The 27945-nt window shown below is 50.4% G+C and overlaps 1 protein-coding gene across 2 annotated transcripts in view; it reads left to right on the top strand.

Moving 5' to 3' along the window:
- RET (ret proto-oncogene) overlaps positions 1-27945 on the top strand; it is a 68326-nt gene that overhangs the window by 6001 nt on the left and 34380 nt on the right. Inside the window, exons 2-7 of one of the 2 annotated variants that reach the window (XM_061571274.1) lie at positions 18738-18998; positions 20130-20477; positions 23780-24045; positions 25594-25771; positions 26659-26858; positions 27487-27883. In XM_061571274.1, the coding sequence (XP_061427258.1) occupies positions 18738-18998; positions 20130-20477; positions 23780-24045; positions 25594-25771; positions 26659-26858; positions 27487-27883 (1650 nt within the window). Of the gene's footprint in view, positions 1-18737; positions 18999-20129; positions 20478-23779; positions 24046-25593; positions 25772-26658; positions 26859-27486; positions 27884-27945 lie in introns of those variants that run through there. The other variant, XM_061571275.1, reaches the window with a different exon arrangement.

Raw genomic sequence — 27945 nt, 5'->3', positions numbered from 1 at the left:
ACCCCTGTGGTTCTCACAAAGGGCATCTCGCACCCCCAGGCTAAGAACCATTGCTTCTTCATAGCAAAGTGCTATTAGATCCGGCCTCTTACTGTGTTTGCCTGCTATGGGACATCAATCGGGGACGTTGAACGCTCTGCAGAGAAAACCGAACAAAGTAAGAACAACGTGGCGACTGAGGCATTGAGAGAGGATGCTTGGAGTTCCACGCTGGGAGAAAGGCGGAAGGGCGCCGTGCATGAGACGCAGCAGTGGCAGATACCCCCTGCTTGACATCCATAAAATTATGTTTAGATTTATATGTACAAGAGAAAACACAATGGGGGTTTTTTTTAAGCAGATTCCTAATTGAAAAGCGGGAAATTCCAAGACCGAGAACAAAGAGGAGAGATTTCACAGCAGAGAACTGCGTTCTGTGCTCCGTTCGCTGTCCTTCCGCCGCACATCCAATTAGCGCCGTTGGCTGTGTACGGCGTGAAAGAAGTTCTACATACATACTACACTGTACACTAATATACACTATACTCTACAGTCTACACTCTACACTAATATACACGACACTATAATACGCTACAATATACTACACTATGCACTACACTACTGTACACTACACCACTATACAAAATGTAAAACTCCTTTCTTTAGAACTGCTTGTTGTCGTGTTTAGTTTCTGGTCCTTCCCCCGCACCTTCGATTCTCGCGGTTGGCTACGTACGGCGCGAAAGAAGTTCAACATGTAAAATTGTAAATAGACTAGAACATACAGACAAAGTATCACAGCACAGTCAAAAATACAATACAGCACAGTACAAACGAGACGTTTTCGAAACACTTGGCACACATTGGCATCACAGCAGCGAGGAGGAGGAGGAGGGAGAGACGCCTTTGACATCCACAGAGTGCAGTCAAAGTCACGCAGGGAACATCCAGGATGCAGGGCATAGTTTGTTCACTATACTACTATTATTATTTGCATTATTCTCCTCGGAACTAAACTCAAGGGGGTTTAGTTTCTTTTGTTTTCTTCATTGCCATAATGAATAGGGAGCATAAACATGAAATAAAAAATAATCAATAATTTGCTCCCATTGACTATATTCGGAAAATTCAATATTCCAATCACAAATCAAATCGCCACACGGCACCCTCGGAATTGTAAAGGGAATTTAGACTGGATCTACGAGCCTCAGGCATTAGCAATAAACTATAATAATAATGAAAAACTGTCTTTGTCGGGCCCTTTGAGCCTCAAGCATTCCAAATACACCATAAAAACCATAAGGTCCGTTGGTCTGGCTCTATCAGCCTCAGTAATTACTACTGAAGACTAAAACTCCTAAGGTTATTTCGTCTTCCTCTGGGAGCCTCTGGTATTAACACAGAATCCTGTATATCCCGAGATGCCTTAGTCTTGCTCTATAAGCCTCGTGTTGAGAATCCTAAAAGGAGTTTTTCGTCATCTTCAGACAACAAAACTTCTGAATGGAAACGAAGAGCAATCGGCCCAACATCCCAATGCAGGAACCTCCTTAGAGCGAGTCTTGAGACTCCGTGAGGGTTTTTTCAGTGCTCATCGCATCATCGTGTCTGGCTCCTCGTGTCGTGTCGTGTGTGTGCGTGGATAAATCGTGTTTATTCCTTGCCCGTTCGTGCATATAAAGTAAATATGAAACGACAATATAACTTTAATAAAGTATGTGTGCGCAGTGCATGCTGGCATCAACACACCACCACCCCACGTGCACCCCCACAATCTGTGTGCGAGAACGCTCATTATTACGAATAAAAACGTGGATTTAGAATGCGCTCGAACGCGACTGACTGCATGTCAAGAATCTCAACAAAAACGGGGTGTGGGCGGGGGGGGGGAAGAACAACGACCTCATGCTTGCATCGCTTTGAAAAAATAGGGATTTTTTTTTAGGATTTCTTCTCTCGGTATATTATTTCTCACTCTCAATGAAGATTGTGCCAGTCAAGACTGCAGTTTTTTTATTATGAATATGAATAGTCCAGTTGACATGGCCAGGGTCACCATTAGCCGGGTGGTGGCTACACACGTGGCCTGTATTGCGGCACTGTGGATGCAACAGCGAGGGTTGGTGGACCACCCATATGCGCGTCGAGGACCCATTCCCTTGCTCGCAGGACAGAAACTGTGGTCCTCGCCTGTTCTGTCTGCGTGGGATAGCGCGTTGCTCCCACGCACGTGTGGATTTTCTCCGATTGCCCCCCCCCCTTCCCCCGCCCCCACGTATAAACGCACACTAATTAGCCGGTAACACCTTGATACATAAATGACCGAAAAGCTTTGGCAATTGTTGGCGCCGCCTCGCTACGTTGCTGCCTTCCCGCTCGTCGGCCGTTCCTCGCATCTCTGAGTCGTTTTCGCGCTTTGAGAGCGACCTAAAAACGGCGCGGCGGTGCGTTAGTAGCTAAAACTATTATTATTATTATACAAATGGTGATTGTTTGTCAATTCTTCGTAGAATGTTTCACCGGTCTCCCTTTTCAATGAGTATCTGTCCCACGACCATCCACATCGATTCTGCACCCCGACTTGTCCTGCAGATGGATGCTGCCACAACGGTGTAATGGTCAGCACACTGGGCTTGCAATCGAGGGGTCGCCGGTTTGACTTGACTTCCCGGAGCGATGGGGGGTGAGCGACCGTGATCTGGAGGCCGCACTACCACAAAGGTCACGAGCCACTCTCTTGCCGGTCCTGGGCCTCCGATTAATCAAGCCCGCATTGGCCAGCGTGGTGAAGTATGGTCAAACAATCCCCGTAGTCAGTTTAATCCGTAGGCTTTCGCGACTAATATCATCCATAATACAGTTTTTTTAGGTTACATCGCAGAAAAAAACACACTATGGAGATGAATACAAAAAACCTGTATTCATCTACATAGTCTTTATTCGTTACGTATTCGTAATCGCTCACGAATTGTCACCACCATAACACGGTTATATCAGAAATGCAACAAGTCCAGAATATCTAATGCAGCGATCGTGGTAAAGCACAAACTGCAGTTCCATGTGTTTGTTTTTTAACCTGGAGTGGTGATGATGGCCAGGAGGTGGCGGTACAGGCAACGGATTATTGAATCCAACTTTTGCGCGGGATGTTTGTGCCAAGCCCTTAAATAGGACGACCACTCTATTCCGGGAAGGCTGTTGTTATTGTTATTTCGAGAAGAAGCCCTTTGCTTAAATTGTATTGCGGTCGCCTGCCTGCCGGCCTGCCTCCTTATTACAGGAAACCCAACGTGAGGGTGACGGATGATGACAGCATGACTTATTTTAAGCCGTGACTGTCTGGGGCTGAGCTCTGGAAAATATCTCGTGAAAAATTATCCCAGGTTGATAGGACAATGACGCAGACGACTTCGGTGGAATGACTGTGATGTCAACAGCTCGACAAATCGTCATCGTCGTCGTCATCACCACGATCCATGGGGCAGAGAGCCCGCAGGCGTTCACTGCACATTCGACGCGAGCCCTCACTCCCCTCTCGTGCCGCATCTCTCTGGAACAATCTCTCAATGTCAAAAAATTATCTTTCGATTTAAAGCTTTCGTGACTGCAGGGATTCATCTTCTTGGTTCTTTCGGTAAAGTCACGTAGAAGGGAAATAATAAAATAATAAAAAATGAAATATCATATAGTATTATTTTTATTATTTTATTATAATAAAATATTATGTTTTATTTTTATTATTTTATTATTTCCCTTCTACGTGACTTTACCGAAAGAACATAATCATTTTATTATGTTTTATTTTTATTATTTTATTATTTCCCTTCTACGTGACTTTACCGAAAGAACCAAGAAAGAAAAAAAATTATCTGTTGAGTCTTCCCCTCTTTCCGATTGCCGAACAACACACTTTTATTATGCTTATTGTTGTCCATCCTGCATGCGTCCAAGCTCAACAAATAGCATTGCTTCAGAGCGCCGAATTCCACTTTAAAAAAAAAAACTCTAATACGTTTGCCAAACACCAGTGGCATCAAAAGGGCGGGAATATAATAGGCGAAGTTTATATCTGCTACGAAGAGCCAGTGGCCGAAACGTCGCCTATTATACATTGTTTAAGACCACACGATGGTATTGGTTGATGAATGTGTCAAGGTTTTTTTTGTTAATTATGTTTCTGCACCACTGCCTCATCAGCGGCATCACTACAATAAATGTAATGCATCTTATAAGTTAGTCATCGTCTCTCGCAAGGCCATGATTCCTGATAAGTCAATGTCGTGTCACTTAGACCTCGGCGTAAATGATTTTAAAACAACGTGGGTCCAGACGGGTAGGATGATACAGATACTATTGACTCAGAGTGTGCGTGTGTGCGTGGATTGTGTGGGTCTTTGTGGGAGCGGTGGTGGAGCGGTTAGCGCTACGCTGCGCTATGAACCCGGCCACCCGAGTTCGATTCCCGCTCACGGCCAACATCAGTGACGATTATCCGAACCGGTCCTGGCCTCTCCCTAGGTCGACTCAGCCTCAAATGAGTAACTAGTGCGGTGTGTAAACATCGCCACTCGGAGAGACAAAGGCGGCCGGGCGTGGTGTTGGCCACCCCACCCCCTTGTGTGTCGTTCCGTCCTTTATAGGCGCTGCTCGCCTACAGCACTTGCCCCAACAGTCTGTTAAGGCTACACGGGGGATCTTTGTCTTTGTTTTGGTAGTGCCTCGGTTCGCGTGCTGCGCTATGATCCCGGGCGACGCGAGTTCGACTCCCGCTCATGGCCAACCAACACTTGTGCCGATTATCTGAACCGGTCCTGGACCTCCACTAGGTCGACTCAGCCTCAAATAAGCACCAGATGTGGAGTGTGTGAAACATCGCCACTTCGGGTGACGGCCGGGCGTGCTGCTGGCCACCCTACCCAGTACCGGAATATCGTAGAAGCAAAAGTCGCTACACGTGTAGCAGCTACACGTGTAGCTACTACACGTGTAGCTGCTACACTACTAGCTACTACACGTGTAGCAGCTACACGTGTAGTAGCTACACGTGTAGATGCTACGGGCCCCGCACTTTCAAGGGCCCCGCGCTAAATGCTTTCAAAATATAAATTCCGGTTCAGTTATTCTGCACTTGCTCTATTACTATAGTACTATACCGCCTTCAACTTTCATAAACGACTGGGTGTTTAAGGTTAGCGATTTGTCGTATTATCTGTCTGTTTAGCGAATGAAAAAATAAAAAAAATGTGTGTTTTAGTATTTACGTGTTTTTTATTTATTTATTTAGGGCCCCTCTATAACATCATGCTACAGGCCCCGCACGCGCTGAATCCAGCACTGACCCCACCCCGTGGTGGGGTCAGTGCCGACCTCCACAGGCGCTACTCGCTCACAGCAGTTGCGTGACACGGCAGTCTGTGAAAGGCCATGGCCGGGGGCGATCTTTGTCTTTGTCGTGTGTTGAGTCCACACGCGGAGGTGAGTTTGCGTTCTTTGAGGCGGGAGCTATTAACTGCCGGCAGCGAGAGCGGCGGGGGAGGGTTTCTCTCCGTCCGGCAGGTGTTTAGCGACGCTGATCAAACTCCCGCGTGTGTGCCCAACGCCTGATGATCCCCCCTGGCTGCTTATTACTGCCTCCCCCTGCCTGGCAGCCTCCTGGGATGAGGAGGCGGAGAGAGCGGACTGGCTGAAGCCGCAATAACCAGCTCCGGCGAAGATAAACAGCAGTTTGTACGCGCGCTACCCACCCACACAAACACGCACTCACCACCCAGGCAGCCCACCTGCACACACCCCACCCAGCCCACCTGCACACACACCACCCAGCCCACCTGCACACACACCACCCACCCAGCCCACCTGCACACACACCACCCAGCCCACTTGCACACACATCACCCAGCCAGCCCACCTGCACACACACCACCTAGCCAGCCCACCTGCACACACACCACCCAGCCCACCTGCACACACACCACCCAGCCCACCTGCACACACACCACCTAGCCAGCCCACCTGCACACACACCACCCAGCCCACCTGCACACACACCACCCAGCCCACCTGCACAACACCACCCAGCCCACCTGCACACACACCACCCACCCAGCCCACCTGCACACACACCACCCAGGCAGCCCACCTGCACAACACCACCCAGCCCACCTGCACAACACCACCCAGCCCACCTGCACACACACCACCCAGCCCACCTGCACACACACCACCCAGCCCACCTGCACACACACGACCCAGCCAGCACACCTGCACACACACCACCCAGCCCACCTGCACACACACCACCCAGCCCACCTGCACACACACCACCCAGCCCACCTGCACACACACCACCTAGCCAGCCCACCTGCACACACACCACCCAGCCCACCTGCACACACACCACCCAGCCCACCTGCACAACACCACCCAGCCCACCTGCACACACACCACCCAGCCCACCTGCACACACACCACCCAGCCCACCTGCACACACACCACCCAGCCAGCACACCTGCACACACACCACCCAGCCCACCTGCACACACACCACCCAGCCAGCACACCCGCACACACACCACCCAGCCCACCTGCACACACACCACCCAGCCCACCTGCACACACACCACCCAGCCCACCTGCACACACACCACCTAGCCAGCCCACCTGCACACACACCACCCAGCCCACCTGCACACACACCACCCAGCCCACCTGCACAACACCACCCAGCCCACCTGCACACACTCCACCCAGCCCACCTGCACACACACCACCCAGCCCACCTGCACACACACCACCCAGCCAGCACACCTGCACACACACCACCCAGCCCACCTGCACACACACCACCCAGCCAGCACACCTGCACACACACCACCCAGCCCACCTGCACACACACCACCCAGCCCACCTGCACACACACCACCCAGCCCACCTGCACACACACCACCTAGCCAGCCCACCTGCACACACACCACCCAGCCCACCTGCACACACACCACCCAGCCCACCTGCACAACACCACCCAGCCCACCTGCACACACACCACCCAGCCCACCTGCACACACACCACCCAGCCCACCTGCACACACACCACCCAGCCAGCACACCTGCACACACACCACCCAGCCCACCTGCACACACCCCACCCACCCAGCCCACCTGCACACACACCACCCACCCAGTCCACCTGCACACACACCACCTAGCCCACCTGCACACACACCACCCAGCCAGCACACCTGCACACACACCACCTAGCCACCACACTTTTATACAAAAACACAAAGTTCCCCCGTATAGCCTCCAACAGACTGTTGGAGCACGCCCGGCCCCCATTGAAGGCTGAGTCGACCTAGGGGAGGCCCAGGACCGGTTGAGATATTCGCCACCGATATCGTGGGCCGTGAGCGTGAAGCGAACTCTGATCGTCGGGTTCGTAGCTCGGCGCGTCAACCGCGGCCCTGCCGTCCCCTCGACAACGACTTCATCACGCCACCCCCGGCCACGCGCCGCCGATTGAGACGATCCATCGCTTTTACCCCCCCCCCACCCCCATTCGTCGCACAAATAATCGATTATTTTCACGGTATGAAATGACACAAATTACAATGCCCACACGCCACTGATCTGACACAGCTGTACAAACGAAAGGAGAAATGCAAAATAACAGGCGAATAGCAAATAACACAAACGATTTGTAATGTGCGCGCAATACCAAATAATACGCACGCCCGTCCTTGGTCCGAATGTCACAACATCCGGAGAATATTGACAAAAAGTAACGCCATCCCCTGATGGGGGGGGGGGGTAGTGAACGGGTGAATCATTCGCTCGTCGCCGCCTCCTTGTCCGCGTCCTCTGTTTCACTGAGACTCGAAGTGGCCTTCGGAGCTGACACCTGGCGAGACTAAATAAACGCGCAACCTGAGCCCGACCTGCGGCTGCGAGTCCGCAGCGAGGCGAGGCTGACCGACCACAGGCGTCGTCGACGGCTCGTGATGGCGATGGTGGAGGATGCTTGCATGGAACTTGCGCCGCCTGTTGCGAGATGATAAGAACATTCACAGCTATCGTGCTGTGACGGTTCCACCTGAAGACGGAAGCTTGTGTTGCCTCCGAAACGTCGTGATTTTTATTTTATTTTTATTTTACTTTATTAATTTTTATTTTTTACCTACGTGACTTTACCGAAAAAACCTAAGAATATGAATCCTTGCAGTCACGAAAGCTTCAAATCTAGAACATTCACAACCCCGGGATGCGTTCCGGACAGGGACTCCTCCACTTACGAACGAGTTCGGTTTCCAGAGGTCTATACTCTTCGGTTTTTTCGATAAAGTGTTGCCTCCGAAACGTCGTGAATTTTTTTATTTCTATTATTATTTCTATTATTTTTATCATTTATTTTTATTTTTTACCTACGTGACTTTACCGAAAAAAACTAAGAGTATGAATCCTTGCAGTCACGAAAGCTCCAAATCTAAAATTCCAGAGGTCTGTTTAGAAGTCGATTTGCTCGTAAGTCCAACTTTATGCCAGTCGATTCCAAACATGTTGTACGGCGTGTAAACTAAACACGGAGAAGAGATTTAAACGTTGTATAATCTCCTGCAGATGCGGATGCCACTGGTTGTTCATGTTCTGCAGATGTAGATGCCACCACCGCCATCTATTGCGCGGCTGTTGAACTTACGAATCTCGATCCGAACAGGGTGCTGGATGTACGGACAGGTTTGTTCGTATCTCTGAAAGTTTGTAAGTCAAATGTTCGTAAGTTAATGAGTTCCTCTAATTATTCCCTGTAACCAAGGCCGTAGCCATGGAGTCAACATTGGGGGGGACCAAATCTTCCAGGGTGTCTGGGGGTCCCAACTCAGAAAAATATCTAAATTTGAAAACTAATTTCCTGTCTAAAATATTAAAAAATTCACTAACACATGGGATGGACTTTTTTTATTTTTTTCTAATGTCTAATAGTGTATTGTATTACATTGCTCTGTTTTTTATTTTTTAGCATTTCTTGTTTTATTGTATTTAATAGCAGAGATTAGGGATTAATAAAGTACAACCATAACCACAATCATATAAACAGATATTGTGGCCAAGCTTTAGCAAATTGTTGTTTTTATTTACATAGCATAGCAAAAAAAACTTTTGAAATATATTGGGAGGGACATTTTGAGCATATTTTAATATTGGGGGTGTTCCGATTAGCACGGTTGGCTACGTACAGGGCGAAAGAAGTTCAACATACATACAAACATACATTCGTTTGTAGCTCTACAATTTGATTTCGGTTTGGCAGCGCCCAGCAAGATGTCTCTCCACGTTACCGGAGCTCCTTCGGCAACTGGATTTTCACGTGGGGCGAAACTTCGGACTTCTTGCCAAACAACACGCGGTTCAACTAGAAAAAACACATCGAAGAGTGATACAACTAAAATGTGTTCTCTCTACTCCTGAAGCCCTGAAATGTCACACGCTTCCACGATTCATTGCGCAAAGGGGGACAGCATACTATTCTCCTGGACACGTCACCATGGATATCGCCAACATTTATCAGACTTGAACCATCAGTTCCCGATAATTAACGACGCGTTGTGTAAATTCATACGGCACCGTTTATTGCACGGGTGATGCAATCAAATCGCGGGCATCGCAACAGCTGGCGTGGGCTGTGACCTCGCCTCTCGCCGTCCGCGTGTGTTGGTGCTGCCCGTGGAGGTCTCCCTCGCCCTGCGTGACCGCCATGCAATCCTGGGAAAGCGAAATTGGACAAAAAACACATTTGAGATTAGCTTACCTCTAACCAACAAAACCCTCTGCAGTATTTGCTATTCCTCATTGGACACCAGTTGTTTATCTTGGTCTCCTTGAGTTGACTCCATTAGTTAAAAAAAATGTTGATGCGGCCGTCTGGAACGCTCTTCCTTCCGATATTAGGAAGCCATTGGGAGCTATGCACGTTATGAAGCTAAATGGAAAACGAATTTATTTTAGAACCGCTTTTTGTGTGTTTAATTTGTTGTCCTTCCCTCGCACCTCCGATTAGCACGGATGGCTACGTACGGTGCGAAAGAAGTTCAACATACGTACGTGTATGGCGATACCGATTTGTCAGTGGCACACAAGCACAAATAACACAACTTATAATAACGCATTCATCAATAATGCTGCCTTGACAGTCAACGTATACAACAGGCAACGTTTTGGGAAATGGCCTTTCTTCGTAGCAGATATGAACGTCACCTATTATATTTATTGTCAACAACTCCCACGAACCACATGCTGTGGTGAGGCCACAATCCAGCTCTGGTATGACAAAAGTGACAAATGTAATTCCCTTCGGGCGGCGTGTTCCGTAGCCATTTGGCTTCCACTCCTTCGTTAGTCTTGACTAGCAGCAAACAGCTCGTGCGCCGAGTATGGAATCGCCGCCGACTTATTCCGTGCGTTCATCATCCATTGTCCCACTGCCGGATGATGGAGCCGTTCTCGCGGATGGAGGCCTCGACAAAAGTCTGCTTGCATTTGGGCAGTCCGACGATAAAGGCAACCGTAGTCTAAAACTAATAACAATAATTCGCATGAGATGTCTTCAGAAGGTAACGCGGTAGTGGTTGTGATTATAAAGGAGCCAGTGAGTGGTTTGACACTTACGCAATTCATGAACGCGCCATCCCAGCTTGGATGCAAAAGTCAATCTGTCTGAGCATTTTATTTCTTATCAAGACTGGTTTGAACAAATGGTTTCTATCTCAATTGCAAGGTCCTCTATTGTTGGCACACTCTGCCCCGGTAGAAAAGCCACTTCATGATTACACGAACGATTCAATCACTTTATTAAAGTGTTGTCTGGAAACGTGCGTCCGAACTTTCTCCTTGCATCTCACTCCCTGTCTCACACGTCATGCTTCATTTAAGTTCTCCAAGCCTCGTCCGCCTATCCCGCTTCGCGCTCGTTCCGTCCCTGTCTCTCTCTGCGATGTTCGTTTCGGCGAACGGTCCTGCCTTCCCTTCCACTTGGCCCCAAAGCCTGCGAGGTCATCATTAAGGGATTCATAAACAAGACGGCGGGGCTGGCATCGTGGCGTAGGATCGAGGTGAAGTTGTGGCAACGTCTCATCAAGAGCGTGAGCGACTCTCTTTCTCTCCGTACAAGAGCCAGCATCCCTGGCCCATTTGAGCCTGATTTAGTTCTCATCGTAGAAATATACAGCGCACATCATCGACAAGAATTGTAGCAGCGTGCACATCTCCATACGTTCGTTTATTTAACATAGATTGCACCATATATCGTCATTATTAGTGTGAGCTGTAAATAATCCACTGCTGGATGAAGGCCACCCCAAAACCATTTAATCGTTCACTGTCTCCCTTCTGAACGATCGGACACGGTCGGACTAGGCCGGACATGTCCGCGTCTGTCCGCTCTGTCCACTGCAGATCTACTACACACGTCCAATGGCGGTTCATCTCGTTCAATTGTAGCGGCCCAGCACAGCACGGTCGAGTGAGCGGCTCCCAATGTGAAAATTGAAAGGAGGTTGATTCAGCCCATCATCTCTCTGGGGGGGTGGGGTCAATGAAATAAGTATCACTTTGTGTGCAGCTCAACATCGGTTGTCGTATAGAGAGACTCCCTCCCGCCATAGAAACAACGAGTTCACTCGACTCAGCAGGAGATGAGTGCAGCGTCAATGTAACCCACCACACGTGACCTGCCGGTCGACTCACAGCGGTGCAATTCGTCGTTGATGATGATTATCGGTTCACGTTTCTCTGGGTGAGTAAAATGTTGCGTCGTAAAACCCTCCTCCACCCGACACAGCCAACGTATGACCGCTTCAGCGGCACCCCCTGGTTGGTTGTCGCTGGAGAGAAATCCACACACGTTTGACGACTGAGTTCGGACGTTCCGCTGAGAGTTACCACCAGCACCATCAGGCAGGTGGGTCGGGGTGGAGGAGGGTTTACAACACGCGTTGTACATGATGCGATCTGACCCAACACTCAATCACGCCGTTTCGCAAACACGTCCTCACTTTTTTATTGACGCCACCGCCTGATTTGCAAGACCTCAACCCACGCTTACGTCGCTGACGGCATCCTTCGTCCTTTCTCACCCTTCGCCTTGCTACCCTGTACACGAACCACTTTGCGTCGCGCATAAAGAAATGTACCTTGATGCAGAGTACAATATTTTTTTTATTTGTAAAAAAAAAAATACGTCGTTTCGATATTCGTCGTCACACCTTTCAGGAACGCATCCTCGACTTGAACCGGGTTATTGCTGTGTTGGTCGCGAAGCGGACGTGTTTTTAATTCGTGGTGAACCCATTTATACTGCTAGCTGGACAGAAGCTGGGTGGAGGGGGCGAGGGAGGAATTCAAGAATGTGAGCAGGAAGTCGCTCTGACCATCGCTTGACTCCTTCTCTCGAATGAGAGCGCCTGGGTAGAGGGCTGCAGTGGCGAGGTTGGAGTGCACGGGTCCACTGAGGTCGATGTTTCTTGTAGGTCACAAACACTTTTTCTAAAAGATGCGTTGGGGTTGGAGGGCGGTGGGGGGGGTGCAGTGGTTGGCACACGACGTTCCAAACTCGGCGACCTGAGTTCAATTCTCAGCCGCTGCTAACGCCAGCGGCGAGTGATATCGCTAAAACCATGTTTTGCCCACCCCACCCTCTGCCGTTATTCACCATCTCTGAGCAGCGTGGTGAAGTATGGTCAAACACTCTCGTGGCTTACATGACGGGTGGAAGGATTTCATCCAGCGGTGGATTTACCAAAGGCTTTTTAAGTAGTCTATGAGAAATCAATCCGAACCAAGACAAATATCCCCAAAAATAAGTCACCAATGAATTGGCAGCCGTTACGACAACACAAATGGCACGTTGACAACCCACCACCCCCCCCCCCCCCCCGCCCCCGGGTCCTTTAACTGGATCAGTTCACCGAGTCAGTTCACCGGATCAGTTCACCGGATCAATTCACCGGGTCAGTTCACTGGGGCAGTTCACCGGGGCAGTTCACCGGGTCAGTTCACCGGGTCAGTTCACTGGGTCAGTTAACTGGGTCAGTTCACTGGGTCAGTTCACCCGGTCAGTTCACCGGGGCAGTTCACCGGGTCAGTTCACCAGGTCAGTTCACTGGGTCAGTTCACTGGGTCAGTTCACCCGGGCAGTTCACCGGGTCAGTTCACCCGGGCAGTTCACTGGGTCAGTTCACTGGGTCAGTTCACTGGGTCAGTTCACCCGGGCAGTTCACCGAGTCAGTTCACCGAGGCAGTTTACCAGGTCAGTTCATCTAATGCAACGGCTCAGCAATCAGGGCTGTAGTTGTGGGTTGGCCGCACGGTGTTTGTCCAACAATGAGCCACTGCGGACACTGAAATAGCAACCGCGCACACCATGGATCGCGCAGATGGCGGGGGCCAAGAGTGGGGGGGCGACTTGAGAGCGCCGCCACTAGCGGACATAGAACGATGCGCTAGCAAACAAGAATAGAGATGCCCGTGCGGGAACCTTTTTAGCGAGCCTGACAGATTCGTATGCCGTGCTTGAACGGGCTCTCTGGGGGAATGTGTCCGTGGGCCGCGAGAGTTTACATCCTTGTCACTCACCCGTGATCAAAGACCGTCTGGGCAACTGACAGCGATCGAAAGCATGTTTGCGCACTGTAATTCCGGAGTAATTATATCCACGGCATTACGATTCAAGCATTGGCTGGGTCGTTGCAACGCAGTGGTGCGCTGTACGTGGGGCTCTCCCTCCGCCGGCTGTCACCCTTCAACTCGGTTAGCGGGAGGCAGCACTTGCACCTGCTGATTACGGGGGAACGTTCTAGAGGTACAGCGGGGAAACGTTGCAGCTCGAGCCGAGGGTTTATTTTCAAAGTGCACTGCACGTGATCGATATTTAAATTGTGGGGTTTTTTTTTGGCGCGGTCACATGGCCTGGCCGTAGCATGCTCGCCGCCGCTTGTTGTTGCAGAGGTTCGCGGTTCGATGGCAGTGGCCGCCCTGGTTGATACTGGGGTTGTGTATCAACCGTAAAATAACACACACTACACGCCGTCTGCTTTACAGCGTCATTAGCAAGAGTAGTGCCATTGCATGCGGGCGTCAGGGTGCAAGTTTGCCGAATTTGAAAAGTGACACCAAAACATTTCTCACTTGGGATTATACGTAACAATCTAAAACAAAACAAAATGTTTCACCAGGTAAGGCCCACTGAGCTATATAGCTAATTTTCTAAAGCGATCTGGCCACATGATAACTAAAGGAAGTGGCTTATCATGAAGAAATGTATAGCAGGCAAATACTCTAAACGAATGTTGATTCTAAATGTGGAGGGAAAAACTGGAGGACCCGAAGAAAAATCCACGCGACCGCGGGGATAAAATGCAAATTCCAAATCTACAGCAGACGTCATGGTCAGGATCGAACCCACAACCTCCTGCATGCCAGGCGATGTAGTTAACATCTCGCCTCCGTGGCGCCTCTCATCATCTCATCGCCACCCCTTCCCCACCCGCTACTGCAAAAACCTGGCAAGGCCCTCCTGACAAAGAGTCATGAGGCTCTGTGAGACTTTCCTAGGTAAACAATCGTAGTAGTAGTAATAATAATAACACAGCCATGCACTTAATTCGTACTTTTCAAGTACAGCTTCATTTATATCCACTTCCAGCAGGAAATGTTTGGTGGCTGATGTTTATGGTAAGCTCTCTCTCCGACTGAGCTTCCGGGCTGTGCCGCACAGAGCGTTGGCTTGGCGCGATCTTCGCTGCTTTGCCCCGCTTTGCAAATCAGTTCCTGAAGAAGCTCCCAGAACGGGCAGCGAAACGTCGGGACGCTGACGAACCGCAAAACGCCTTGCAGAGCGACGTACAGCACAACATCAGGAATATGTATATGCAGGGTGATCCAGTTATTGATATATTTATGGAGAACTTGTAGAGTAGACTTTTCATATATTTATACATATTGCGCGCTCTACTCATCCCCCACCAATATCAATGTACGTGTGCATGTTGAACTTCTTTCGCACCGCACGTAGCCAACCATGCTAATTAGAGGTGCGGGGGAAGGACAACAAACTAAAAACAAAAATCAGTTCCAATGAAATTCTTTTCAATTTACATTTAAAAGTGCATACCTCCAGTGGCTTCCTAATATCAGAAGGAAGAGCGTTCCAGACGGTCACAGAAGCGCATCTGACTGTGCACGATGCAGTGACTGTCTTTGTTTTGTTCGATGGCTATGCCAAAAGCCGCTGCGAGGTTGACCGAAGTTCGCATGATGATGATTTATGTTCCTTGACGAGATTAGCGAAGTATTGTGGTTCATTTGTGGCAAGCACTTTGTGTGTAATGAGTGCGAATCAATGCAACTCATTCAAATCATTTAAACTCTCTCCCCTGCAAAAACATGGAGCCACGGTTTTCAAAATACTGTACTCAATCCTATTCTTGTGTATGATGGCAATATATTTAGAAGATAAATACCAATGTCGAGGTCTGCTAGCCACAACGAGAGGGCTTCACGAGAGGGTTTGTGTAGTTTTGCTATTCCTCATCTGTTGACGGAGTGCAGGTGTGATGGTGGTTTGCTCTGCGGTCCAGAGTTTGGGTCGCATGGCCACAGTCGCACTATCGTGGCTTGTCTTTAATTTTCCGTGCATAAAGAGAGAGTGCGCATCGGTCGGGAGGAATGCCAACGCCAGGAGGTGCAAAATGTGGGTCTCGAATGCGGTGTTTATTCTGCACGTCCGCTTTGTTCCACTCTGGGCTTGTATATTTTTGTCCACTCTTTAATAAGCCAGTATTTCGGGATGCTGTCATATTTTGCTGCTATATTAATTAGAAAATTACCGCTGTTGTTGTTGGTGTTGCTACTGCTGCTGCTGCTGCCATGCACAAGTATCTTCTGCCCATAAAATTCCATGACAACAGATAATATTGTGTACGGCGTTGAATGTTGCATTTAAAGGGGTTTAAAGTGAATATGGGAGTGCTCTTGCCAATCCGCCGATGAACCATGCACATTGTTTCATTACAGATGTGGCGATAGCAGACAGCTCTGCTTATGTTGGCTTCTACCCATAATGCTCCATGGCGATGCATGCGGAGTTTGTGTACTGGAAGTAGCGGGGTTAGTTCTCTTACAGTTGAAATTCTTTTCTACATTATTTCACAACAGTTTTCAAAACCGTTACGTTTCGTGAGGATCGTAGGTAATGTAATGAGATCTTTTAATGCGTTTAATTTTTTTTCTTGGCTGCATCGCAAAACGCCTGAAATCCAACCTGAATAAATTCCAACTTTGGCAAGTGATTAATTTTACGCGCTTTTATATATAAAAATAAAAAGTTGGTACTGGCTACAGCGGCGGCGCAAGAGGTTTTAATTTGTGAACTAAATACCGATGGAACTGTTTGTATCCGGTGTGCAATTCATAACGTTAAATTGATTTATAACAGATGTAAAGCTGCAAGCCGTCACACTGCCCTAGCTTTTATTTTCGGACGTATGTAAATGTACAGCTGACTGCTTGACGGGGGTGGGGGTGGGGGAGAATGCGGTTGAATATTTCACGGAATTACACATTTGAACGATTAATTTCCATTTGCTTCAATAACAGACGTGTCGGGGTTGCGAGCGCTTTATTCGAGCGCAAAACATAATTTCACTTCCAAAAAAAGAATATTAGGGGGGGGGGGTTTATTATTATTTTTTAATAAAAGGGGTACTAATTTCAGCCAAGAAACGATCTCACCAGGAGGCACATTGCACTCCGCTGGGACTGTGTGCACATGTCCTCTCCGGTAAGTTTCCTCCAAATCCGACAGACGGAGTGGCTTTTCTTTGGACTCGATCCGACCTCCTTAACTCTCCCCATCTATTATTTGCTTTAGCTCCATTACACCGCCGCAATTATGAGCTGGAAAGGCTCAAAAAGCACCAAGCTGACTGAAAAGCGTAAGGGGCCAGTGCAGTCCAGTGCAAGTGCTCAGCTGTGATTTATAACAATTTAATCAATCATAATTCACAATCCATTTCGTCAATCCGCTGCTGGATGAAGGCCTCCGCCATTGCAGTGTCAGTCATGGTCAGTAGGTTTGTGAAGAGGATGCCCAGGGCCGGTTTTAGAAATCACTCGCCATTGATGGAATTGATCTCAGGTCTAAACAGCACAACCACTGCGCCACCACTCCACCCACAATGATTTAATGGTGTGAGTCGTTGAGGCTTGCCTGGATAATTCAATAACATTTAAATTGACATTGATGATGTAAAAACAGAGTTTCAAACGGACGATATTTTATAATATTTCGGTGAATGTGCCCCACAATCGTGTACGTGGCACCAGATGTGTGTCCGGGAGCGGTAGCGTAGCAGTTAGTGCACTGCGCTACCAACCCAGCGACCAGAGTTCGATGCCTGCTCATGGCCAACACCAATGACAAATATCTGAACTGATCCTGAGCCTTCCTCAGGTCGACTCAGCCTCAAATGAGAACCTGGTGCAGTGTGTAAACATCGCCACTAGGGAGACAAAGGCGGCCGGGCGTGGTGCTGGCCACCATCCCCTCGTGCGCCGTACCGGCCTTCACAGGTCTTTGTCTTGTGTCCACGCGCTTTATAATCTTCACTGTTGCAAAAAAAGGCAGAGGTGGAACCCTGCAATTGCTTGCTCACGCCACCGCTGGTGGAAAGACGGCCACCAGAGAGAGCCCCTCGAGCTGCGGAGTTGTTTGTGTGACCTCCTCCTTCCACACCGGCTCGACACGTCGGAAGAGCCGGGAGTAACGTGTCCGCACTTTACCCCAGCACACGCTCCATGCCGGTCTGCTAGAAGGGACGATGATTGCCAGCTGGACACAGGTGGGGGAGTTTTTAAGAAACTTGAGCACCGTTGTTTCAACCGGCATCGCGTCGGGAGATGGACTCAAACCGGTGACCGGTGAATGAGTGTCGCAGCCGTGACACCGCTGGAGCAGCAGCCCTTGCAGAAACAGTAGGGGTACAAGAGTGGTGCGGATGGTCATGGGATAGGCACTCCTTGAAAAGGAAGGCTCGTGAAACATTTTGGTGAAATGTTGCCAAAGATTCGACGTGTAATCTAATTATATATATTCAATCTTGAATTGAAGCTTTCGTGACTGCAGGGATCCGTAGGAATAAAGTAAAATAAAACACGACGTTTCGGGCCCAACACAAGCGTCCATCATCAGGTGGGAAAGCATGATCTACTGCTGAGGCAGTCTGCCTGACGGACGCTTGTGTTGCGCCCGAAACGTCGTGATTTATTTTATTTTATACCCACGTGACTTTACCGAAAGAACCAAAGAGTATATATTTACAGAGCACCTTCACTCAAGGCGCTTTATCGTAGTTTAATAAACGGCGACAGGAGAGAACGACTTCAAGGGCAGGGGGCGTGCAAGGGTTGAGGAATGTCCGACCACGATGGAGGGCATTCGGGGATCACGGTATGGTGACCTTGGGCATGTCAACCGCTCTGCTGGTAATAAATAAATAAATAAACAATCTTTTTTTGAAGCTTTCGTGACTGCAGGAATCCATATAAATATATAAATAAACAATCTTCATTTGAAGCTTTCGTGACTGCAGGAATCCATACTCTTTGGTTCTTTCGGTAAAGTCACCGTTGCACCACGGCACAAACCCTGTTACGCACGCTGCTGCTGGCGCGTGGGCAAAAAATAAAAAAGTCGCGTTTTGTTCCCACAGGCGCGTGGGCCATCTACTTTCCGCAGAAGACGTACCACGAGACCATCCCCTTTGGATTCGCGCCCAACGTCAGCTTCCTGCGCCTCTACGCGGTGCTGCAGGCCGGCGAGACGGGCGTTCAATTCGAGCTCGGCAAGCTGTCGCTGGTGATGCACCACGCGTTCCTGCCCTGGCAGAACCACCTGTTTGACGTGGACGCCGCGACAGGAGACGTGTCCCTCAAGCTCCCGCTCGAGGGCCAGGGGCAGCGGCTCAAGCTGGGTGAGTCGGCGGGGGGCAGGGGGCAGATCGGACTTGGTGGCAGTGTGCCCGGGCGTGTTTTTAGTTTTTTTATCGTAATGGGGGTGCGCGGTGGGGGGGGGGCTTCGTCTGGTTGGCGACAACGACGATGGCCTGTCGAGTTTGAGTCGAGCCTCGGGTCTGTGGGTTTTCATGGAGGCACTCTCTCTCTTAGTCTCGTCGTTCGTAAGAAAGGTTAACTTTTGGGTTACATCGCGTGATTGTAAATGCGTCGTTAAACCCCGCCAGCCACCCGACATGACCGATTGGTAAGGTTTGTCAAGTAAAAAAAGCGTGCCAATTAGTTACTACTTAAGCACACGCGGTGTGTTGGAGATTAAACCCAGGACATTTACAATTTGAGTGCGACGTTTCGCTGACGATTATTATGGATGATATTGGTCGTGAAAGCCGATGTGTCAAACAGATCTGCTTGTCATTACACACAGCGCCAATTAGCAAGTTTTTAGTCTTCCTCGGTGTCACTGCCGTCTTTGACGAAGCCACTAAATCATTCATTCAGACACGTCAACCTCGTATCGTCACGGTTACGCTTTGGGTCTATTTCTGGGAATGGTCGTGGTCATGCTTGTTGATTTTTTTGTCCACTCAGAACTTACGTGTGAAGTATAAATGTATTTTTTTTGTAATGTGCTACATTCGGTGATGGAATTGTGCCAGTACGACAGAATGCCATAGCAGCACGACTCAAACCAGGGCACGTACACCAGCACCTCCTAACGCTTTGACCTAAAGCGACACTTGAGGAGCAGTGAACATGAACCGGTTTCACGCCGGTTTCACATCGAGCCTTCTGTATTTCTGTGCCGACGGCTGTGACCCACGTTTGTTCTTTTGTTTTCGGAGAGAGTTTCCACGGGGGTAAGTTTGATGCCACAAACCCACGCCACTCCGGCATTCAACGACTCCGTGGTGACCTCTAACGCACACGGCAAATGTGGATCCCGGTATTGGCCACAAAGCCGTGACGCGTCACAACAAGTCGCCTCTCTGTAAACCACTTGGTGCTCGACGTAAAAAGTTAACTTTTTTTATACTTGTGTCAAAAACAAAAAACCCATTTCTAAATTGTGTCCGTTTCTCCTTCTAAAGATCCCAACGCACCGTTTGCCTTCAGGCTGCACGTCAACGCCACGACCAGCCGGCGCAACTCGTCCCGGGCGCAGTGCGGGGCCGGCGGGGGGGCTGCCTCCCAGCGCGCCACCGCGCAGGCCACGGTGCTGCTCAGGGTGACGGCGCCGCCGTTCAACTGCTCGCTCCTCACGCCGCAGGAGCTCTGCTTCAGGGAGGCGGCGCCCTCCCCGCTGCAGCCGGGCCCGGCGGCCGTGTCCATGCACCTGCAGGAGAACGCGGCGGCCGGGACGCCGCTCGTGCTGCTGGCGCCGCTGCCCGTGCGCCTCGCCTGCCCCCACGTCAACGTCACCTACGCCCTCGCGCAAGGTTGGTGAAGCGGCCCGGGTGACAGAGGTCGCAAACGGGTTTTGATTCCTTACCCGTACCCATACCCATCGCACCAGGGTCGAAAATGGCTACCCGTACCCGTACCCGGCCGGGTACGGGTAGCTGGGTATCGGGTAGGGTACAGGTATCGGGTACCCGATTGCGACCTCTGCCGGGTGAGGGCGCAGCCCCCTGAAATTTCCAGCTTGCGCCACTGCCGCTACCGAAAGGGGCCCCTGCGAGAAAGGCGCAGCTCTTCAAGGCCCCACCACCTCTCGCTTGGTTCACGCCTTTCGAGTGACGCTGCGATTTGGCTCCTCGCCTCCGTCGAATATTGCACGCGTTATTAATTAAATTAATCTTGATTAATTATTATTATTATTTTTAGAAGGAGATCTGGAGTGTTTCGGCAGGTTTCATTCACGCTGGCCAGATGTGTTGGGAGAAAAATGTGAGAGAGCCCACCACACACAACCCTCCCGATCGATAACTAACTGCAGTAGTGAGCCCATTTGAACTGCTGCATGGATAGAGGCCGGGGGCGGGGGGAGAGCGGGAGTTAAGCCACTTGCACAGTTCATTCAAATGCCCACGCCAATGAGAGGCGAATCGAACCAGTGAGCTATGGATCTCAATTCCAGTGTGCGAACTCGACGCCGGTGGAAGGTTTGTATTGAATGCGAATATAAGAATCGTATTTGTTAGTGCAGTGTTATTGCGGTGGGCCTAAGAAGAGGGGGATGATTGCCAGGTCAGAAATAATGATGGAGTGGCAGCCAGGGTGGGAATTCGTCCGAGGGAATCGGAATCAGAATCTTTATTTATTATGGAGAAATTCGACTAGCTATGAAGATCTTTTTCACAAATCTCCAGTACAGTAAAACCCCTCTTAACGACGGTTATTGGTTCCAAGAAACCGGTCGTTAAGTGATTTGTTCGTTAAGCGAGTAGAGGAAATACACGTTAAAGGCTTAATTCGTTCAGATAGCATCGAAAGTTACCCTTTTTAACCCGAAAAAGTACTTTATAATATTTAATCAATGGATATTAATACATAAAAATACTAATAACGTTATAAACGCATAACATTAAAAGAAACGTGGTTAATCAATGCATTAATCAATATTTACTGGAGCTCCACAACAGCGCGTCGTTAACAGGGGAATGGTCGGTAAGCGAACACATTGGGCTCTATGGAGGCACTACACTCTACACAACACTATACACTACACTATACACTACTATACACTACACTATACACTACACTATACACTACTATAAACTACATTATACACTACTATACACTACACTATACACTGCTATACACTACACTACTATACACTACACTACTATACACTAAACTATACACTACCCTATACACTACACTATACACTACTATACACTACACTATAAACTACTATAAACTACATTATACACTACTATACACTACACTATACACTGCTATACACTACACTACTATACACTACACTACTATACACTAAACTATGCACTACTATACACTACCCTATACACTACACTATACACTACTATACACTAAACTATACACTACTATACACTACACTATACACTACTATACACTACACTATACACTACACTATACACTACTATACACTACACTATACACTACTATACACTACACTATACACTACACTATACACTACACTATACACTACTATACACTACTATACACTACACTATACACTACTATACACTACACTACTATACACTGATGATGATGATGTCATCCTCTTTGGAAGGAATCTGACAACATTGCTCGACATTTTTGTTGAGGTTAAGTGCTCTGAACGGGCCTGTTCTGAAGACGCGTCGAGATGCAGCCACCCCAAGAGTATTTTACGATGAGGCGCAGGATTGAGTTTCCACGATCGAAGCATTGAGAGCACAGCATAATGTCGTTACGCGCTGCCTAATGCTGCACAGCGCCACTCTAATAAGTTGGTCTCGGTGTCGTTCTCTTGTTCTGCGTACTTACCGTGTCACTGCCTTGCAGGCAGAGGCAGCCAGTCGTGGGCAGAGGGAAATAATGATGGCGTCAACTTGTAACGTACTCGCTCTCGAAGAGAAAGGGCAACTCGGAGGTGTTAGGAGCCGCAGACAAGCAGGAAGGCAGCTACTTGACGAGCCGGCGCCAACGATTTCCCAAGCTCTGTGGTTCGACTGAGACTCTTCGACTTAGACACATTCGACTTAAGAACTCTCAGAGATACAAACGAACTTGTGCGCATGTCCAGTTTGCTCTTCGGACCAAGAGTGGTAAGTTTAACCGCCGCACAATAGATAGCGGTGGTGGCATCTACATCTGCAGAACGTGAATAATCAGTGGCATCTACATCGACGGGAGGTTATACAAATTTTAAAGCCATTCCGCATGTTTAGTGCACATGCCGCACGACCTGTTTGGTATCGACAGGAGTAATTTAGACTTACGAAAAAATCGAATTATGAGCAGACTTCTGGAACCTAACTCGTTCTTAAGTAGAGGAGTCCCTCAATATATACTGAGGTGTTATCAGCCAATTAATGAGTGTTTACAGATGGGAGGAAACCGGAGCAACTGGATAAAGCCCACGCGTGCGAGGGGGAAACACTGTATCCCATAGAGACGAAACAGGTGGAGTCCACATGGTTGCTGTACTGCCTTCTCCTGGCGAGCCAGGGTATATGGCTCCTCGATGCGCACAGGAAGAGAGTTCTGCAACATTTGTGTGATACACCAACCCTCGTCTCCACGGCTCCAGATTGCAGCCGTGTACAGCTACCGCCGCCCCCGTTTTAAATAGGCAGAACGTCTTAAGCCACCTCGGTTTGAACATGAGCAGGGTGTCGACAGCACGGAGGGCTCGAGGAAGATGCGCCGCCGTCGTCTACGCGGTGGCTCTTAAAGACCCCCGTGACGCTTTTTTAATAAGAGTAGGTCACGCGCGTGTGTCGGCATCACGGTGCAAATTTGGCCATTGGCAAAATCACTCGCGAAACTACCTGATTGGGGGGGAAAGCACCACGTTGTCCCCTAACCGGCAGACTATAAACATCTTGCAGGCTCATGCTGCGTGAACCACACAGGGGCAGCTGCCCCCGGGGGGGGTGCGGGGATGTGCCCCTCTGCTCGACTGCAACATGGCATCGGAACGGTCGCGGTGTTGCGATGCGTAAGTCGGATCGACGTGCCCCCCGGGGGGGCATTTAAGCGGAGAGGGCGCCGCTAGAAAAACCGCTCCGCCCTTGACCGCACACCGCCGCGTCCGACGTCTCTCCCGAAGGCTCGCTGGCGTCTCCGTTCCACGTGGACGCCGCGAGCGCCGTGCTGCGCGTGCTGGAGTCGCTGGACCGCGAGCGCGTCGACCGCTACCGCCTGCACGTGGAGTGCACCGTCGTCGGCGGGGACGGCGGCGGCGGGGACGAGGTGGCGGCGGCGCGCGCCGTGCTGCCGCTCGCCGTGTTCGTGGACGACGAAGACGACAGCGCTCCCTTCCTGGAGAACGGCACCGACACCAAGGAAGTGGTCATCACGTACAACCGCAGGAAGGTGATGCCGCTGCTGCTGCTGCTGTTGCTGTTCGTGATGGCGCTGATGGTGATGCTGCCGCTGCCGCTGATGATACCACTACTGTTGCTGCTGCTGATGATGCTCTTGCTGCTGCTGATGCCGCCGCGCGCTGCTGCTGGTGTTAATGCTACTTCTGTTTCTTCAGCTGCTACTGCTGCTGCACTCAATGACCAGCGCGTTGTGCGTTCACGTGCACCCCACGTTATTGGCGACAGTAAGGCAGATGGCGAATTTCATGTCTCCGCTGTGGTTTCAAGTTTCACGCTTTTTTTGGTTCAACCGAGGTGAGAACTCAAGGGAACGGGATGAGTCTCGTTTGCAAAAAAAAAAGCGACCTGCATCACCAAGATGACAGAAGCCAAGGAAATTCAATAAAGCGCACGCAATGAGGCCAATGGAACACCGCTGTGCTTGTGAGTGATCGCGACGCAGCGTTATGAGGAGCAGACCGTGACAGATTACTCTCATCGCGGTGTGTCATGTTTAAGAAAACAAAAACATTCGCCATTCGTCTTTGCCATACCCAGTTCACGATATTTCATTGTTCATGAATTCACGAGCGTGTTTTATTGGTATTCGCAACTGGGCTGCTGAGGTCTGGTGGCGTCACAACTAAAATGCCAACTCTATTGGCTGATATCATCATAGCCCTGGGGCCGGCCCCGGGACACGCTGCTGGCAGGGGCAATATCGCTCGGCTGGCCTGGGAACACGTGGGGATCTTCCAGAAAGAGCGAGAGAGTCTGTAGCCTTGGAAAGGGAAGTCTGGACCGCCCTACTCAACACGCTGCCACCACGGCGCTCACCAGGACAAGCGGATTGAGAAACGAACGAATGAACAATAACATTTCTTTTTTAAATCACGTGCTCTGTGACGTAAAGAGCCGTGATGCATTCGTGTGAACATTGGCCGCGTGTGTCTGTGGGGGGGGAGGGAGCGGTGGCACAGCAGTCAGCGTGCTGCGATACAAACCCGGCGACTCGCTCATGGCTAACGTCAGTAACGTATATCTGGTCCTAGGCCTCCCCTAGGTCGACTCAGCCTTAAATGAGTGCCGGCCATGGTGTGTCAGCATCTACACTAGGGAGACACAAAGGCGGCCGGGCACCTTGTTGCTTGCCAGATCTCATCAAGGAGCATAAACCATTATCGCGCTGTACTCTGGTCATCCTCGCAGCAGCGGCTCTTGGCTGGCCATTGAACAAAGACGGTCATTGTATCGCACGCTTTCAGATGTACTCCTGCAGCCGTCTGGAATGCTCTTCCATCTGATATTAAGAAGCCACTGGAGATATGCACTTTTAAATATAGATTGAAAACGAATTTCGTTAGAACTGCTTTTTGTGTTTAGTTTGTTGTCTCCCCCCCCACACCTCCTATAAGCACAGTGGGCTGCGTACGGTGCGTAAGAAGTTCAACACACACACACACCAGGATAAGTGTGCCGGGTTGGCCTTGATCGGTGCACTTGCCCAACAGGCTGCGTAGGCTGCACGGGAGATCTCTGTCGTTGTGCACCGTGACAGGACGACTTGGTGAGCGAGATCTTGGTGCACGATTTGGACTCGGGCGGGTGGTCGATGAGATACAAGCTCAGCAGCACCGGCCCCAACTCGGAGTCGCTCTTCTTGATTCGGGACAACAGCAGGGACACCGCGTACCCGGTGGACAACCGCACGGTCACCGGCACCACCTACGTGTTCGGTGAGAGACGGAGGGATCCGTGGCCCTGGCCGGCTTTGACTGGGCACATTCTGTGACTGAGCTCCGCTGTGTTGATTGGTCGAAATGCATTTCATCTTCCTCCACGAAACTGGCACCGACTGGACGTGCTCCGTTACTGTCTTCATTTTGCGATGTCGAATGGAAGGAGAGATTTGGTGGGAACCCGATCACCTGATTGGCCCACCACGCCCCGTAGTTGGCCATCCGAGTTTGAATAAATTCGTGGGGAATGATGTCTGAACTGGTCCTGGGGCCTCCTCTGAGCCAATTCCCACTGGCTAGCGTGGTGAAGTATGGTCAAACAACCCCCAACAACTGCTGCTACTTCAATACGGGCAAACATTTATTAAATTTTTTCGTCTATTTGTGTTTCACCCTTGTGATGGGACTTTGTAAGATGAACGTTGAGAGGGCACGGGGTAACCAATAAGGTCTGAATCGGTCTAATAAGGTTGGCACTGATAAGGGGTTGACAGGTGCGTAACGATAATTAAGTGTCGGGCGGTTGCAGGTTTAAAGACACAAATTTACGTGATCTAACCCAAAAAAATCGATATTATGTTCGACCGTGATTCACTAAGTTGGCCAGTGCAGCTTAGTGAAGGGGGCACGCCCATTTACACTCATGTCAGCCCTGTTGTGTGGAACTCAAACTCGTCATGCTGAAGCTCAAGTGCGCCAAGCAGATTATATCAGATTCCGACCGAATCTCACTTTCGCCACCGGCGTCGAAGGGAATGTAAAGCGACGGTGTTTGAGCTCGCTGCTATCGCTGTAGTGGTGGCGCAGTGCAAAATACCATCACGCCCCCCCACCCCCACCGTGTCTTGAATTACCGACCCCCTCCCCACTCCCCCACTCCTCAGGTTTGGTTCTCAAGAAGAACTTGCCGATCAAGTTCCAGGGCGAGTTCCAGGCGGAGCTCAGAGCCACGGACGTGCAGTTCCAGTGTGGGCGGACGGACGTGCTGGCACGCGTGCGCATCCGCGTGCTGCCCGTGCCGCTCGCCTTCCCGGCGCCGCTGCTCACCGTGCACGTCGAACGCCGGGCCGCTCGGCTCGCTCAGGCATGGACGCGGCACGGGGGGGGCACGGGGGGGGGGCACGGAGGGGCACGGGGGGGGGGCACGGGGGGGCGGCACGGGGACACGTGGTGTCCTGGGTCCTTTCAAGCTCACAAAATGCCCTTTTAAAACTAAAAATATATATAATCTCTACTTTTTGGTTCTTTCGGTAAAGTCACGTCGGTCGAAAAATAAAATATTATTTTTACCGAAAGAACCAAAGAGTATGGATTCCTGCAGTTACGAAAGCTTCAAATAGAGATATATAAACTACTTTCATTTTACCAAGTTAAGGCCCACTGGGCTATATATTTGTTGATGTACTAGATGCGTTAATCAGCAGGCAGCTGTCTCACGCAGCTTCACTTTGTGCACCATCTTTCGGAACGCATCTACTACTGCTGGTTGAGTTTATTCGACTTGTTACACGGATTGATCCCGTTTTTGCCAGTTGCTCCGGCTATGCAACACGCGAGATCCGTCGTCCGCGAGCGCAAGCAGTGATGGCAAAAACAAAATGACGATATTCCTTGACGAATGTCGCACAGCATGACAACGTATTTTGAAAAGCCGTAGAACAACGTGCACAACACTTGCAGGGCCGCACCTTCACCGCGCGCATTCGCCGCAGGTGTGGAAGGCGTGCGTCCTCAACTGCTCCGCGCTGCACACCGCCACCGTCTCCTACACCATCGCTCCCGCCGACTCCGAGCCGCCGCCGCCGCCGAGCGTCCATCAGCCGCCCCCCCGCGGCATCTCCCCCAACGGCTCCGAGGAGGAGGCCGCAGCTGTCGGCGCGGCGACGCCGGCGGCGGCGACGGCGGCGGTGGCGAGCGGCGCGAGGGAGCGAGCTCCGTCGGCGTGCGCCCACGCGCTGGCGATGACGCGGCCCGGCGGGTGGCTCTACGTCAACGACACGGCGCTGCTGTGCGACCGCGTTCGCTGCCCCGAGCTGCGCTTCACGCTGACCGCGCACGACGCCGTCACCGGACTGCAGGCCAGCACCACTCTGCACGTCGTGTTCAGAGGTGCGTCCGAGCGGGCGCGTTGTGTACGTGTGTACGTGCGTGTGTGTGTTGGCGCAGTAGGG

This window comes from Lethenteron reissneri, chromosome 47 (genome assembly GCF_015708825.2).
Source record: "Lethenteron reissneri isolate LAM-NWPU_2019-01 chromosome 47, ASM1570882v1, whole genome shotgun sequence".
NCBI lineage: Eukaryota > Metazoa > Chordata > Hyperoartia > Petromyzontiformes > Petromyzontidae > Lethenteron > Lethenteron reissneri.
Note: the sequence above shows the minus strand (reverse complement) of the source record. Positions and strands in the feature narration are given on the sequence as shown.